Source organism: Setaria italica, chromosome IX, assembly GCF_000263155.2.
Source record: "Setaria italica strain Yugu1 chromosome IX, Setaria_italica_v2.0, whole genome shotgun sequence".
NCBI classification, from domain to species: domain Eukaryota; kingdom Viridiplantae; phylum Streptophyta; class Magnoliopsida; order Poales; family Poaceae; genus Setaria; species Setaria italica.
The window spans coordinates 39,465,000-39,482,503 of NC_028458.1; the positions used below are offsets into that span (position 1 = coordinate 39,465,000).

A 17,504-nucleotide genomic window follows, 5' to 3' on the forward strand; every position below is an offset into this window, starting at 1 on the left:
AGCTTAGCTTAGCACTTGCAGTATTTGGGAATAAAGTACTTATGATCGGACGTGGCAAGGATTTTCACGAGGTGAAAGCTAGCAGCTCACGGACAGGAGCATCAAGGTGGCTGGAGCACGAGTGACATCGAGCCACACGCGCTGTTTAGCTAGCTAGGGTTGTCGATCAACCAGCCTCGAGCTTGGTACCGGATTGATCCGAGCGTGTAGCTGCGCAGGCTTTGAGGTATACTATTCCATGAAGCTACGTAAAAGCCTAAACTCCGTTCAGTGTGAAAGTAGATTTTAAAGGTTTGAGGCGTACGTACACGTACTATAAGCTTATAAATTTATTTTCATTATATAAAATATAATCCCAATGAATTCAAGCCGGTAAATTCAGCTGGAGTAAGTTTCAGCCTAATTAACTTGCTAGCCGGAGCTCATATTATATACGACAAGCTTCTCCCGATTGACCAAACGCACCCCCTCCTTTTTTTTTACACGGCGTCAGTATTCAAAAATTTCACTGCACTCAGGTACGTGTAACACCCTCCACAACGACGAGTACCTGTCACGAATTTCTTCTCAAAAGAAAAGTTAATTAAAAGAGCAAAGCGCGCGGTGGATTCCCTCGGCGAGTCGGCGCTGTCCGCGGCGCGCGTCGACGGCGAGGGGACACGTCGACGGCCGGGCGCGGCCGGCTAGCGGCGAGGCCACGACAGGCGGAACGTGGCCGGGCGAATAAATCAACGCGCACGGGAGGAGGCATCCGATGCTGCCCGGCCGCTGCGGCGGGCCGGGGGGCGCAGCCAAGTACGTGAGGCACGCGCGCCCGTCAGGGCTGAGCTAGCTGAAGCTGAGATGAGTGTGACAGGGACAGGGGGGGCGAGCCAGAGCCACTGCGCCTATCCGGAAATTCGCGGCGGCTCATGGAATCCCAGGCGCGGAGCGGCGATTATTTTACGCGGGCAACGATGCGGTATCCTATGATCGCCTTGTCGGCTACCTCCGGCCATTTTAGCTCTACCATGGTCTCTCTTGTTCTTGCATACAAGTCCCCTACGTTGTTGTATTCGCACAATGGTCCTTGGCTGAATCCTAAATGGGTTGGGAGGAAGGACTAGCTAGGTCAAATGTGACGCCTCCAACGGAAATCCTGGATCCTGCACCTCTAGGGGCAAGGCTAATGTAACCTTCAGAGAGAAAAAAAATAAGTGTAGTGGCTATAGAAAATAGTACTTCTTCGTAGTCAGACACTCAAATTCACTGAACTTTTACTAACACTACTTTAACAAGCGAAGAAGATTAGGCACGATCTTTCTGAATCTATTCCGTGAGATATTTTCTTGTAAGCTGATAACTAGGTTTTATTTTCAAATCTAATCCGAACGTATGTTGTAGGTCTAAATTCAGGACATGCATTCCTTCAAAAAAAAAATTCAGGATATGCAAATTAATTGTGAAACTTTTTTTGGTGGTGCTACAACTTTATTAGGCCTATAACTTTTGCTAATTAGCAGCTGGGGAGACATTATACCACTTTGAAAAAGAGAAAAAAAAGGAACTACCACAATGAAAAGTACTCCTAATTGTGTTGTGACTTGTGAGAGAAAATTCTTTGGAAACTGTCCAAATCTATTTTGATTTGTACGAGCCGATCAATTCAAGCGAGCAGCCATGATATCGATAACAAAGGCGTGATGATGAAGGCCCACGATCCGGATTGCCCTTTTGGGCGCCTGGAGTGTGTGGACGATTCATCTCCTCGAAGGGGCTGATGGTTCGGTCGTGCTCCATTCCTACTAATTTTTTAATGGAGTGAGATTCAGCTTAAAGATTTTTGCCGAGTGAACATAATGATTGAGGCGAGTGGGGGCATGGGCCGTGCGTGTGCGCACGATTTCGGGTGGGGGCTATCAAGGACCTAAACGCAATAACAAAAACATTCAAACGTGCTAGGTACAAAAGGACACCCGCCCAATACAAAAGGGCCGATACAAAGGGCCCTTTCCCCCAAAAGCAGAACATATCCCCAAGCAAGAAGTGCAGAGCAGCAACCAGCAGCAAGAAGAAGTAGGCAAGTGCCCCAAGCCCCCAAGCAACTCGCGCCGGCCCTGTCCTCGTTTCCTCTCCATTCCACGCTCATCCCGCCACACCACCACTGTCTCTCCTCTTCTTCCCAAGAAAGAAGCATCACAGGACAGCCCGGGCAGCCGATATCCGCCATGTCTGCGTCGCCGGAGTTCTACAAGCCCGCGCCGCCGGCGTTCTCGCCGTGCAGCTCGCCGCTTCTCCTGCACGGCGCAGGGGCGGGAGTGGCGCCGGAGGAGAGCGCCGCCGCCGCCGCGGCGACCGTGTGGCAGGAGGAGGACTACCGGTGCCGGACGCCGACGAGCGGGGAGAGCCAGGTGAAGCCGCCCGGGACGTGCCCGCCGGCACCGCGGAAACCGCGGGCGCCCGCGGCCCCCGCGCCGTGCCGGAAGCGGCTGTTCGAGGTGGAGGTGTTCAGCCTGCGGCTGGAGGAGCTGGAGCGGCTCTTCTGGCGCCCGCACCCGACGCCCCCGCCCGCCCAGAAGAAGCGCCGGAGGGTGGCCTGCCCGGAGCCCAAGAAGAAGAGGTAGCTAGTAGAGTAGCAGCTCGCGATGCTAGTAGTAGAGTAGCAGCTGGAGCAAGCCAAGCGGCTTTGGCTTGTGCAGCTGGACCAGTTTAGGAAGTGCATGGTAGGATGTTAGGAGTACTGCGTTTTTACTGCTGTACTTGTACTACTATATCTCTCTCTAATCTCTATAGCTAGTTCTACATACTTGTACTGGTTTAGTGTATGTGATGATAGTATTGTTATGGCTTCAAGGTTTAGTGTGATAGGCAGGCAGCTGCATGCCTGAATCCGCTTCCATGTGTAATAGCCTGTGTATTGAGAAGCTCAGTTGTACCACTAGCATCATACAGCAACTGCCATCCGAGTTCCCAATGGACAATAGCTTTCTCTTGCACGCAATAGCATTCATATGTGCTTAGTTTCCTCCGTCAAGATCGCTAAGCTAAGCTTGCTTTCTGCTTTCGACCTACTCTTGCTTGTGTAGAAGGCTGAAGGCAGACCAACAACGGGGATTCTGGTAGGAGAGGAGACAGCTCGTGCTCAACCACGCACAACTCGTGTTTTCTTGTTATAAAACTGATGAAGAATCCTTGTACTTGTAGCACTAGGACTTCGCCTTTTTTTCCATATGACGGAGCTGACGCACAACCGCTGTGCAAACTAAAGGCCTTCGTTTCGTCCAATCCCCAGCTCGGGCCTCCCTGCCGCAGCTGCCAACAAAGGAGAGGGATCTGTGAGGCGACACGCGGAGCGATCCAAGGCGGGTAATCATGCGCCAGCGAAGTTAACCGAAAACCGGCAGCAGCTTTGCCCAATTGCCCGCGCCTGGCAAGCGCTGTGCAGGGGGCTGTGCGCGCAGGTGCGGCAGCGTGGCGGAATAATTTCCGCGAACTGTTGCTGCGTGTGGGGGATGGAGGGTGGGGAGAGCTCAGGAGATCACGTCACAAGCGAGCAGTTGCGGTTACGGCTGTCCCGCGTCCAGGGGCGGTAGGATGGATCATCGGCAGGCGGCGGCGCGCGCACGAGGGACGTGAGGGGGACACCGAGGCCGCGAGTCCCGCTGCCATGAGGACGCTGGACGCCCAGCGGTCTCACTTCTTCTTGCAGGTTTGCAGCGGGCCTGGCAATGGCGCCAGCGGATCCATATCCCATCCACTGGGTTTGTGGACTCAGTGGGCTGGGCTAAGGTCCTGTGGGCACGCGGCTATGCAAGGGCCGAGGAAGGAGTCTCCCTACGCAGTCTGCACAGTGGCGGTGATGATGGCAGGACGAGGAAGAAGGAAGGGGTCAACTGGAAACACGGACGATGATACAGTCCACAGACCTGAAGCTGTCTTAAAACTTCAGAGGAATCCTGCGGCTTGAATCGCGTGCGTACGAATTAGCCAGAGCTGCTAATAAAAGTTTCTGCCCAAATCTTTTAAGAGTTAATAGATGGTCGGTACTTAAGGCTGCGTCACTCATATCCTCGTACTCTCAAAATCATACTCTCAAAATGCATATCAGGCTCCTTGGACTCGGGTGTCACTGAGGTCCTTATACTCTCAAAATACATATCTTACTCCCTAAACTTAGCTTCAGGTGTCATATAGATCCCTAAACTCTTGAAATGCAGTGTTATTCCATGAATACAACATGATAGTATCAAAGTTTATAGTTTCAATCAAGGCACTTTTTTTGACTTGTTTTATAGCCCCTTCAGATTTTCCTAATATTCATTTAATAATTTATCTTATAAACCTCTAATTTTAGATTAGTAAGTGTAACTACAAGTTATTCAAATTTGAACAACCTTCTAAGAATAATAGAGCACGTTTGTCGTGCGCAATAAAGATATTGCCTCCAAGTAAAAGATCATCAGTCTTTTTAGATTCAGCACATTAATATTCTCCACACACGTTGGGTTGAAATTCAATTTATTTGATTATAATTAAATTATATCTATGTAAAAATAAGTTTTTATCAATTTAATTGAGATGAAATATGCTCTTAGAGAGTATATGGACTTAGATGACACCTGAAGTCAAGTTTAAGGGGCTAGATCTGCATTCTAAGAGTATAGGGACATTAATAGCACTTGAGTGAGTTTAAGTTTAGTGAGCTAGATATGCATTTTGAGGGTACGAGGATATAGGTGACACAGCTGTATAAGTTTAATACTCCAGAGGCCCGGAGAAGCCACACCGGCTGTTGGCTCACCACGCGAAGCCTCTCACCTTGGTCATCAATCAGCATATCCTTAATTCTTCTTGCTGCTGCATTTTCTCTTCCCACAGCGTTGACAGCAGAACGAGTATGAAGGCTACTGCCTACTGGCAACACGGATGCAAACAGACCTGATGTCGCTTTTAAAGCCCTGTGAAAAGTCGGAGGTTTCGTTACACACGAGGTACGACGATCGACGATGAAGCAGAGCTCAGACGGCCTTAAAGCTCCTGTAAATCCCGAGGCCGGGGCTGCACGCTGTACCTGTACGTACGAGCAAGACCAGAGTCGATACCAAACGTTCAGCACGATCCAAGACACGGAGTACAAGAATCCATTTACAGCACCACTGATTGGTTCAAGAATACCAGAGCTTTTACTCCCTCCAACTCATATTATTTGACGTTGCTCGGTTCACTTTTGAACTAGCCAACGTCAAATAAAATGATATGGAGGTAGTGCTATGCATCTGCGACGCATTCGTGCGGTCATTCAAGCCGCCATCTGCGGAACGCTGCTACAGCGATGGCATCTATGAGAGTGAGTGGTATTTATGAACCATTCATCATATTTATTGAGCCAAATGCTCCATGTAAAGGTTCAGTACACAGTTCTCTTCCTTTTGGTAAATGGCAACTCGACTCGCCCCCACATGCTTTGATATGATACAGGGTGTCATCGCTTAAATATACACCATGGATGGGCGGGTGATGGCCTGATGGTGATGGGGTTAGCAATCAAAATGGCCAACAGGTGAAAGAATCGACAAAAATGATTATAAAAAGGAGGGAAGAAAAAGAAAGAGAGAATAAGATACAGCTCTATGTGCAGCAGTTGAAGCAAACAAAACAAAATCAATCACAGCAGAACCTTCCGCCGGGTCTACGCCTCAATCTTCTCAACTGTTTCTAGTCTCGTCTTCCGTTTCCATCCTTTCATGGTGGCCACAAGGTTAACCAACCCGACGACCTGACTTTTGCTATATTCCTGTAGAGTTAAGAGGCAGCAGGTGCTTAATTTTATTTGTCTCAAGTAAAGCAATCAATCAATGGGAGATGAAGTTTCGCAGGGTTCTTACTGGATGAGACCGTGCCCAGTGAACGTACTCGGTCTCCGGCAAATAGTAGGCCTGTTTGATCCGCACAAGAATTGTTAACGGTGATTCCCTTTGCCAGGATTTCAATAATGTAAGAACAAAATGAACATAAAAGGAAGCTGCTTATTGCGGAGGACAGTAGAACTGCAGATTGGTGAAATGCTCGAGGCAATTAGCGAGCACCACCATTAAGTAACTGGTACAGTACAAACTATCTACTACTAATTCGCTCTTCTTACCTTTATGAAAGTGTCCACAGTTTGCAGCTTCGGCCTTACATTTGCTGATACAATGTGCTGCAACCCATTAATTAGTACCTGAAAGCACATCAAAGCTCACTATGGATTCTTTCGTGGCATTGACTTCATCACGAATATGTGATAGATCTGAATCAAAAGAATCAAACCTGCAGGTCAAGCGACATCAATGCACGCCCTTCATCAGTGCACCGTTTCACTCTAGAGAGACCTTCCACCAAGACTTCTGCTATGCTCTCTATACCGTACTCCATCAACAGATGTTGGAGCTGGGAAGCACACAAGTTAATTCACTCTGGGTATTGGTAAATTCATCATCAAACGATTCAAAGTAAGAAAGCTGAACATTCTTTTCTAGATGACAAAGCAGAACGAACTCTATTAAGTTTGAACTACTTAACACCAGCATAGAATTAAAGAAAGGGGAACAAAAAGACAAAAAAGAAGGAAATACTAGTCAATTCTCACACTCTTACCTCCTTAGAAATTCCTCCATGGTCTAATCTTGTTTTGTAGTGTTTGAACTCACCCAATAACAAATCAACATATCTGCAAATAATAAACACCTAGTCAGTGGCGCAACTAAAAACCCACACCAGTAATTGCACTCTTTGCTCTGGTTTTGATAATGGCAATCAACTTCCTAAAGCCTCCTATACTTAGAATCAGGCACACTTAATCCCTGTCTATTAGATTGCAGATTTTTCTATACATTATCACAACTTGCAATGCATTCAATTACATCATGCTCAGCTGAATACTTCAGATGCGAATTTGTTAGCACAGGGCTAAAAGGTGCAACTTTCTCAGCAAGTATGGAGAGATATATACAGGAAACACTAAACACCAGATGCGTGCAAAATATTTACAAATTCAATGGTACATGCTAGATGGTCTGTTCATCAACTGCTGAAAGAAAATGAGCACAAATCGCTTTCCTACAGTAATAATATAACGAAGACATTAAGGCTTCCAAGATTAGATTTAGACATGGTGAATTACTATAAAATTGACATACAAATGATTATTAAAGGTACCTAAGGAGTGTTCAAAGGAAGCATAAGAAGTTAACAACAGTAGCAAAAAAGAGCAAAAAAAAAAACAGATACCTAAACAAACAATATCCAAATTGTTCATACTGAGAAGGCTTAAACATAAACATACCCATTGTGCTCTATTCCAAGCTCCTTCACCTCCCATTTAGCATTTGCAATCTTATCTGGATACCTGAAAACACATTCAGTACACGATTCAATTGAGCATACATGTGAGGTGACTCAAAACATCAATGCGTGCTGAGCAAGGTACTATTGATCTAAATCCAAACACCATGTCATTATCCATGATGATGCAAATCCCGCACAAATTTTATATGGCCAAATAGAAAAAAGAGGAGACTGGATGATTTAACATACCCATCAATATGCAAAAGCATCCGTGCACTCATTCTGTGAATGTGCTCAGTCAAATCTGGAACAGAATCCACCTACCACAAAAAAGGGCAAAGTTTGAAATTATATTGCATCTTTTGGATTTACAGACTACCAAAGGGTGTTCACCGGGATCCCACAGGAAAAAAAAAATACTGCAAAGCCTCCCAAAGTAAAGAGACGTACCAGTGTTCTATAGAACTCTTCAACAGCATTAGTGTTATTTTTAGACAACACTGAGTGCAGATGGGCTTTAGATCTGTTCAAAACTCGAGCAACCAACGATACTGTTTCAGCAGCTGCACATCTCTCCTGAAGGAAAAATAAGTTGGCATGCACTTTTTAAAATGAGGACATCGAACTAGGGAGTCACGTACATGAGGAAGCTATCCTTCCAGACAAGTGTAAATAAAAAGGTATTCTAGCATACATAATGCTATCCCTTCTTAAACACCTAGAAAGCAGAAAGGTAACTTCATAATCACAGATAGTTTCAGTTCAGCCTGTTAAAGTTCATTAGGAAGGTTTACAATAATAGTGATGTCGGTGTTTAGACCCGGCAACCTACCGAGGGGGGTGCCCGAGGTAATGTTTTGGTTAGTGGGGCTCGCTGAGATTAGGAACTCGAAGGTAAACGCAGATACACGATTTAGACAAGTTCGGGCTGCTGAATAACGTAATACCCTACGTCCTGTGTGTTGGTTGGATTGAATTGCTTTGGAGGGGGTCCCTACCTCACCTTATATTGCCAGGGGTAGGGTTACAGGTCGGTTGGTTACAAGAAAACTGGTCGGATTCGACTAGATGAGTCCTACTCTTATTGCTACAAGTAGTTTTCCTAATCCTCGACTAGTTCCTCTCTTACCACGTAGACTACGCCGTCCTGCAACATAGTCTTCATGTCAGATACGTCTCGATGTCCAACCTCATATTTAGGACTGTCCGAACCTTCTGGTGGGCCCATAGATGTATGTACGACAAGTGAGACACATCCAATGGCTTTACAAGGAATAGGGATATTATCATAAATAGCTTAAAGAAAAATAAATAGTCAAAAGGACCCAAAATCTCGTGCCTGCACTTCATTACTTCTCCCCAGACATCCATCTAGATTATTTACCTTGTCACTATTTTACACACCATTTGCTGAAGAAATTCATTATATGCCTACTTTTGCCCTCCACTATCTGCCACACTCTTATTTTAGAAATATGCTAATCTAATTGCAAGTCCACAAATAACCTCCAAGGGCTAGACACTCGCTAACCCCTTCTACATTGCATGCCAAAATTTTGCCATCCCAACAACCTGCAAGCCTATAGGCCTATTGCTTATTTGCATGCAATATTTGTCTCCAGACAATCATAATAAGCTAGTACTGTCACATCATCACTTAAGTTATGGCAGCATGGAGGCCACAACATAGAAATTAATTACTAAACAGAATATGTCAAACAAAATAGGAAGAATGGTCTCACGGAAATGTGAAAAACGTACATACTAAAAGCTGCACAGCTACCAGATATTTTTGGCTTGTATGCCTACTTTGAAACAGTTAACATGATAAAGATAATAAATGATTCTTGATAAGTTGCTAATACTATTGAGAGAATAGTGAGAGCAGATGAATCATATCTGCAGTGAACTTAATGGTACATATTCAAATTTTAGAGTTTAAGACCATAGGAGTTAGCGAACTTGAACTCTAATGAGGCAAGCTCAAGTCAAATAAGTAAAGAAAGTTTCACTTTTTGTCTATGACAGGGAAAAACTGCATAGTAAATAACTAAATAACACAGCTCAGTTCCACATACAAGAAAACATGTTAAATCAACAAACAAGATGGAATTACATATGATTATGTAAGCATAATCATTAAAAATAAGCAGTTACCTTTAACCCATAGGAAGTGAACATTGAACTGGGAGGCGCAGTAGGCATCACATCCATTTGACCAAAAGTTGAACTCATTGACAAAGGGGATGAAGGTGAATATGAAACATTATGTGGTTTTGTCCACTGATCAGAGTCTTGTGTTATTTTTGATAAAGCAGCTTTAAGCCGAGCTGAATACAGAACAAGCATTAATAAGGACAATTACAAAAGTCCATGAGAATTTTTTGTTGGAGACCTCTAAATTCTTACATGATTGATGATCTGGTAAATGCCTGCCGCTTTGACTCCTGTCTTGGTGCCCAAATGTCTCATATACGTAGTGATAAAAGATGCCAAACAGTTGGGAGATACCCTGAAAATTTTGTCGAGCATGAACCAAAGATATTCCACAAACTTCTTCACCCCGCAGTTCACTACATGACATAACTAACCTTAAAAAGCTCAACATTGACAATTTCCAGCTTTTGCATTAGCCTGGCGTATTTGTCCATCATCCTGATTCCAGTGGCAATTTAGCTTATGCAGTTATGCATAAAAACATTCTTAAGTTAACACAAGAATTTAATACCTTAACAGAGAAAGTGACGAGCCTGTCTGCGATGAAATATCTCCATCTTTCCAATGTGAATAATTGCCTTTTACAATTTTTGCTTTTGGTATCCTACTAGGCAACTGACTATCTTCATCGATGAAATCCGCTAGAAGGTCTTCATTCTCTTCATCGAGAGATGAATTATTCCCATTGCCATGATTATTGCTAACTGATGAGTCGAAAAGCATATTGGACTTTGGGGATTCGGCAGAGCCATTTTCTAGCCTAAAAGAAAATGGATTTTCGATCTTAAGCCAAGAAGCGAATCCGAGCTTTTGCTTTCCCGGATTGGCTGTAGTTGAATTCGCATGGTAAGAATTTATTGGCAACTTGGAACTTCTACTGGTAGGAGAGCACAGTGCAGCACCGTCACCAGTTAGGCCAGCTAAACTAATTATCTGCGACGCTTCAGCAGACATTATTGTCCAAGATTCCTTTTCCAGTACCATCTTAAGTGCCTGCCAGAAGAATGATAAAACACGGTAAGTTAAAAATGCTGCATGCAAAAAAGACACAAAGTGAGTCCTACAATACCAATGGAAGAAAAAAGAAGCCTGAAAATGTTCCTAAAGACTACAGACACCTCATGCACTGCATATGCTTTTAAGTTATGTTTATGGCTACAGTTATAATAATGCTTAAATAGAATATGAGTTATTTGACGTACATATACATTTTGCCGGTGAAAGGACACTACGTAGTTCAAACAGACAGTCTTCAACTTCTGGCGGAACTCACTAGCTTCAAACCCACAAAATGCTTCACCCGCCAAAATGAAAATTGCAAGATCTTCATAGTTCTTCAGGAATTGGTATATGCTAGTTGAACAAACAGCTGAACTAGATAATAAAACAGATAAGCGACTTGTTGCCAGCTGCCAAAGATTTCTTCGTCCTCTTTGAAATGTTTGCGCAACAAGTTTTGTAGCATCTGTCCTCAGCTGATAGAATGGAGAATCCGTTCCTGATGTACTAGCATCAGGATTGCTGACCTCGGATGATGATGCTCTGTCACTTCTTTCAGCTGCAGAACCATCCTGAATGACTGCTGCACTTGACTGACCCCCTCCTGAATCAACTAAAGCTTCATCGTTATTCTGAGATGTCTCATTCTTGTCTGCTAGATGCGGGCCCTTGGACTCAATATTCTGAAGAGTAAACAAATAAATCATGAATAAGCGCATAAAAAACCTCGTACGCAAAATTAGACTAAGCATATATTGCACCCGACACATGCATATATATAGATTATTGGATCAATGGATCAGAAGACAGGTGAAATTAACTTGATTTATTTCATACGGAAAACATAAAATTATCCATCATACATCCAACATATAGTGCAACAGAAAATATAGGACAGTTCCCCAGCTCCGACTCCACACATAAGCGTGTTTAAAACTGATAGCATTTGACATCTTTTGAACCTTTCACCATCAATATATAAAGAAATGCATAGACTAAGATAGGTGTTGCTAGATTCATCATGAAAAGTACATCCATGATTTCGTATCATCTTAATTTGAGATGTCAAATTTTTCATATAAATTGCTGGTCCAAGTGTCACCTCGTAGACCATGTGGATGTCCTAAACATCATATATTTGAATCAGAGGGATATAAGAAGGATACTGAACTGTAAGTATCTGATTGGTTTAATTATTTTTATCTTCTTTTGGCTTTCAAATGTGACTAAATAGTTCATATGTTCAATGAGGCAGAAAATAAACTTTGTAGTTTCTCATATTAGTTTATTTTGGCATGATGAGCGTTGGAAGCATATGCCACTCAGTTCACATCTGTTAATCAGAGATATATGGTGAAGATGTCAACAATAAATGTTACCTTATCTCCTGGGGAAAAGCTCATAATAGCATAATATGAGCACATCAATGAAAATAAGCTCTCAAGGGTTTTCAACAAGCAGGGGCGAAGTTTGGGCTCAGGAACTTGAACACAAAGATCACTATATGTAAACCTGCAGGAAAAATAAGTATGGTTATGCGAGTGCTTTAAACTGGGGATGTATGACAGAATCTCTTCGGGACCTGCTTCTAGTGTCTATTCCAAACTCATAATCGTCTAGAGAAAAAAAATAAAAAACAAAGTAAACCATTTTGGGGGCCCAAAAACAATTTGCCACACAGACAAAAAAAAAGAAACTGGATCAATCACTGATAAAATTCAACTATGAAGCTGTCTGACAAAACACTAACCATATCTATATTCCATGCAATATTCATATCATCCAAAGCACTGTAATTCTATTTAAGCTTAGAATGCAGCCAAAAGAACCGAAGATAAGGGGCTGAATACACACCTATTTTTCTGTGTATTATTTCCAACCTCCTGCAATTACTTCACAATTAGAATACTGAGAACATAATATATCAAGATATTGGTATGGACAATCATAAGAAAAAGTAAAACAAGACAGAGCATGCATAAAGCAAATCTAATACCTCTTCCAACATTTCTTTCAGGACATAATGTGTCCGAGAGAGTACTTCCTGCAAGAAGAAACTCTGCATCTTTTCAGCCATGCCACTAACATCACCCATCAGTGCATATGCATCAACAACCTACATCCATAATTAATTGTTAAATAATTTCATTTAAATAATGTTATTCTAGCGAATTAGACACAGCATAATTACCATGTCAATCCAAAAACCCATAAAAAATGATCTTGAGAACACTCACAGTTATGTAGCTTTCTTCATTGAAAATCTGACAAACACCAAGTAAATGGGTGTCCAACTTTTGGATTGTCCGAGCTAACCATGCCTGCAATGTAGTCAGAGAAGAAATATTATCACAAGGATAAACATGAATCAGATAAGCTGAAATGAACAATGCATATAACTAGATTAAATTTGAAGGTGCAGAAGATTTTTCTCTGTTTGAATATATCTATATACTACCATTAAAAGAAAACAAGTAGGTGGTGATGGTATGTCTCCCATCCGACCACTGGTGAGCCCAGGCAGTCAGGAGACATGACTTTTCTCATGCTGTTGTTCCCCACTCTGCAGCTTCTATGGCCTCTGTGTTTATCCTTTCGATGGGACTCTAGTACCATCAAGGGCTGCTCTGTGGCTTCTGGATCTGTTCGTTGAGGGTGCCAACTGTGTCGCTCGATGCCTCGTTGCCAGCGGCAGCGACGGGATGGGGTGGGCGTATAAATCAGTCTCATAAACTGCTGCTGATTTACTGGGAGGCGGCTGTTATCATCGACGATCACCAGATGTGATGATGCAATGCCAGCCTGGAGTAACAGATGCGGCGTCTCTGAAGAAATTGGGAGCACTGGAGAGATGAGGGCTATGGCAATCAATTTTTCTGCCAGTGCAAAATTGGTCTGGGGCAAAGTGTCTATGAAGGCGGCACGCCGGCAATGCTACCTGAGCCAGAGAAGAAACAGAGAGAACGGGGAAGGAGGCGGCATTGTGACTTGTGAGGACTGGAGCAGGGGAATAAGTGGGCCAGGAAACGGCAGCCCATTTAATCTTTTTTCTTTGTTATCTCTTCGCTAATTCATTTTTTGGAGTGTGAAAGAATGATGGATAGTTTTTCCTTATTTTGCATGAAACTTCTACCAGAGTTGCACAAAAGCTGCTTAAAAAATAATTGCACAAAGCTTTTCACATTTGTGAAAAAAAAAATCCATGTTGCAACTTGCATGGATGCAGGCCTGAATGCTACTCCCTCCGATTTTAAATATATGATGTTTAGGACAAGCCAATTAGTTCATAAATGTCATGCATTTAAAAATGGAGGGAGTATCTTCTTGCAACTGGATACCGTTAGCTAGATTCTCTCTTATTTAGCACCTATCCACTAAATAGCAACATAGAGTAGGAGAACAAAGATATTGATAAAAAGTAACTCAGGTAGGGTACATGATTTATGACCTTACAGTATTCATACACACAATGACCATAGCAGTGCACAGATACTTAACTAGATAATCATAAGAATTTGGTGTACTGGATGTTCCGTGGCAAAACACAGGCAATTAATTAGTACCACCAGAAGTTCAGATAGATTAAGACAACTTAAACTTTGAAGATTTAGGGAGGTAAACATCTCAACAGCAAAAGAGTGGTTATAGTAGGTGAGCAAAGAAAAAGATAATCACCTCGATCCCACGTCCCATTTCTTGTACAGCAGAAAGGCCTGAATAATTCTCCAAAATTTGCAAATATTCTGGCAATAATTGGAACGCCTACAAACATCAATAAGATAGAATTAGAGACCCAACATAATTATTGGAGGAAAATTAGTATTTAATAACATAGAGAACACAGACATTATGCTTGTTCTAGTCAAAAGGCAACAAATCCATATTCCTAGATGTGATTTATGGGTTTGAAATTTATCGTGGTAGAATTAAAATGAACAGCTCTCATATCACCTTAGAGTAAAGAAGTATACTAATGAAGCGAGAAAAAAATAACAATAGCTAAATTAAGCTCACCTGAAAGTAATTGTCTTTCTCAACAAAAGTTTCAAGTTCCATCTGCATGTCTAGTGCATGACGAAGCTCTGTAAGAATAGGAAGAACATCCTGCATTACACAAAAACTAACTTATTTATTTATAGATCTTCAATTCGATGTACCCACAGCTAGTGATAGTGGAAAATAAAAATATTTGAATTTACTGTGTCACTAATAATTTCCTCCTTAAGACATTAATTCATAATATGATGTTAGTTTAGTAGTCTACAAGGAAGGGTTTGGGAACAGACACCAAGCTTTCAAGTAAATGATGCAAATTAACATAATATATAAGAGCAAGCACCTACCAGCAAAGCTTGTTTCTTCTTTGATTTTACATTGACAACCAGATCCCTCGACAACTCATTCTTCGAAGAGGTTATATGCCTTCGTCCATTCTGAAATATTGATTTAATTGTAAGGCCTAGTGCGTAGATATCTAAGAAGGTAGTATCAAGCAAAGCCAGAAAGGACAGAGTTTCATGAGATATTACCATGCATATTACATTTGCAACCTTTAAGTCTTGTTCTAGTTCCATCACTAACTGCATCCCCTTCACTGACCAAAACTAAATATCAGTAGTCTGAAATGTCTTTAAAAGGGAGTCAACAAAGGTCACATTTTGGTAATATAACTGAGCCAAAACCAGCAATAGATATCTTCATTATTTTTCATAGCCAAAGGGAATTAAAGTCTGAACATGTTGAACGAGATGGAAACAAAGAAGGAAATATATGCATTGAAAACTATCCCATCCTATACAGAGAAAAAGATAACCAAAAACTGAACCTCTTATATACTCTAGCGTGAGACATACCCATTTCTTCATGGTGGCCCATAACATGATGTGACAATCGTTCTGCAATCTTGTCAAGCTGCGCTAATCTCAATGTAGACTGCAAAAAAGAAAATTACATTACCAAAACAAAGCACATTAATTTGGTTAAAAAGCAGGACGTTTGTTGCAAATTACAATCATGGATAACTAGAACGCTACTAAACGACAAAAGGGGATTGGTTTCTTCTACAGAGGTCGTACCTACCATTGTTGAAACCGTCACTAAACCGTTACAAACATAGCTACGCCTACGTGCACATATGCATGCAGACGTCACTCAATGGTATGGTAGATAAGCATCGTAAATAATGCCTTAGACAGAAAAACATAAGCTTTCCCCACCAACCTGCTTATCAAAATAGGTGGCATCACCGCCTTCTTCTGGAATACTTTGCAGAATGTAATTTATTGGATCGAACTCCTGCGAATGATTCAAAATTCAAACTCAAAACACAGCAATCCTAGCAGGGACAGACAACCACATCCATGCAAATGCAGCACCCACCTCCTCATAAAACACCTCCTCGAGCTCCTCCACGGGCTCCCCCTGTGGGTTACTCCCGTAGATGGAGACCAAGTCCTCCGAATTGGCCGGCAGGTTGATCCTCTCATGCGGTGGCAACCCCGCGATCGCACGTGCAGCAGCTGCCGCGGCCGCAGCTCGTTCTGGAACCTACATAAGGTTCAACAAAAATGTGAGCAACTTCTACCCCATTGATCCAACGAGGTGCGAGAGAGGCAGAGCGTGAGGGACCTCCGGGCGGGGAGGGGGCGCGGCGGGGATCGGGGGGATGAGGCCGAGGGAGCGAGCGGAGCGGACGGAGCTGAGGAGCTTCTCGCCGACGCGGGAGAGGTCCATGCCGCCGCCCTGGATCAGGAGAAGGGGCAGGAAGACGAGCGGGCTGGGCCCGGACTCGAACAGCTGCTCGCCGCCGCCGAAGAGGGATGACGAGGAGGCTGAGTGGGCGGTGGGTGGCGGCGGCGCGTCGCGTCGCATCTCAGCAGCGCCGCCGGCCGCCGCCGGGGACCATGAGAGGGAGCGCCGGCGGCGGCTCCCAGATCCGGGCGGCGGTTGGGGTCGGGGCGCGTCGGCGGTGGCGCGGTTCGGCTGGATCGCGCAGGGGAGGGGATGACTGGACAAGGTGGTTGGTCGCGTTGGGTCTGGGAATTCGCGGGGGGTGTGCAATAAAGCGGGGAGGAGACTGGAGGAGAAGAGGAAGAGCGGTGAGGTAACACGCACGGGGCCAACCGGCCAAGGAAGGGGATGACCAGTCCAGTCCGTCTCCGTCTCTCGCTCTCACTCTCCACTCGCGAGGGAGTGAACGACTTGTCTCGTGCTGTTTTTCTTTTTCCAGAGTTTCCAATGAGAGCTGCTTTTTTCATCAAATACCATCCAGCACGAGGCATCCACTACTCTGCAATTTCCACCATGCGAGTATGCTCATTCGTTTTTTCTTAAAAAAAGAACTTGTTCCAGGGCATTTTCAATACTCTATGATGGCATTTAGAGCTAGCAATGTCCATAATCAACGCCTCATGGAGAATCCTTGGAGAGTGAGTGGCTTGCCGTCTACCAGAGTCACATGCTGAATGAAGGAGGGTTGGGTTCCATAAGAGGATAGAGTGCACGATCCAAGGTAGTTTGTGACTGCAAAGTTGTATGCATGCCAAAATCGATGGTCGATAACGGAAGTGAATGCAGAAGGTGATGAAACTACTCTAGTAAGATGCCTTGTGGAATGCGATGTCAACTATTGGAAAATAAGAAAATTGATCTCATAGCATCAAAAGATCGTCGTTTCCGCGAAATACTATCCAAACTTCGCAGCTCCGTAAAATAGCATCTAAAGGGGTGTTTGGATACCAGGTGCTAAACTTTAGCAGTGTCACATCGGATGTTCGGATGCTAATTAGAAGGATTAAACATGAGCTAATTACAAAACTAATTGCACAGATGGAGTCTAATTCGCGAGACGAATCTGTTAAGCCTAATTAATCTGTCATTAGCAAATGTTTACTGTAGCATCATATTTATCAAATCATGCACTAATTAGGCTTAATAGATTCGTCTCGCGAATTAGACTCCATCTGTACAATTAATTTTATAAT

The 17,504-nt window shown here is 43.4% G+C and overlaps 2 protein-coding genes across 2 annotated transcripts; one reads left to right on the plus strand and one right to left on the minus strand.

Moving 5' to 3' along the window:
* The first annotated feature begins 1,989 nt into the window (after positions 1 to 1,989).
* LOC101759187 (cyclin-dependent protein kinase inhibitor SMR1) lies at positions 1,990 to 2,973 on the plus strand. Its single transcript, XM_004983707.2, has one exon. It carries the CDS (start codon positions 2,208 to 2,210, stop codon positions 2,601 to 2,603), a length of 396 nt encoding a protein of 131 aa, XP_004983764.1. The 5' UTR covers positions 1,990 to 2,207; the 3' UTR covers positions 2,604 to 2,973.
* Positions 2,974 to 5,334: 2,361 nt separating this feature from the next.
* LOC101759595 (syndetin) lies at positions 5,335 to 16,737 on the minus strand. Its single transcript, XM_004983708.4, has 25 exons — positions 16,150 to 16,737; positions 15,901 to 16,068; positions 15,742 to 15,816; positions 15,375 to 15,453; positions 15,051 to 15,115; positions 14,865 to 14,954; positions 14,536 to 14,625; positions 14,197 to 14,283; positions 12,759 to 12,842; positions 12,518 to 12,637; positions 12,376 to 12,404; positions 11,901 to 12,033; positions 10,725 to 11,204; positions 10,034 to 10,515; positions 9,897 to 9,960; positions 9,715 to 9,817; positions 9,463 to 9,635; positions 7,756 to 7,881; positions 7,555 to 7,625; positions 7,304 to 7,366; positions 6,616 to 6,688; positions 6,289 to 6,408; positions 6,122 to 6,199; positions 5,865 to 5,915; positions 5,335 to 5,773 (listed from the first exon to the last, which is right to left on the minus strand). Exons 1-25 carry the CDS (start codon positions 16,390 to 16,392, stop codon positions 5,669 to 5,671), a joined length of 3,252 nt encoding a protein of 1,083 aa, XP_004983765.1. The 5' UTR covers positions 16,393 to 16,737; the 3' UTR covers positions 5,335 to 5,668.
* Between the last annotated feature and the right edge of the window lie 767 nt (positions 16,738 to 17,504).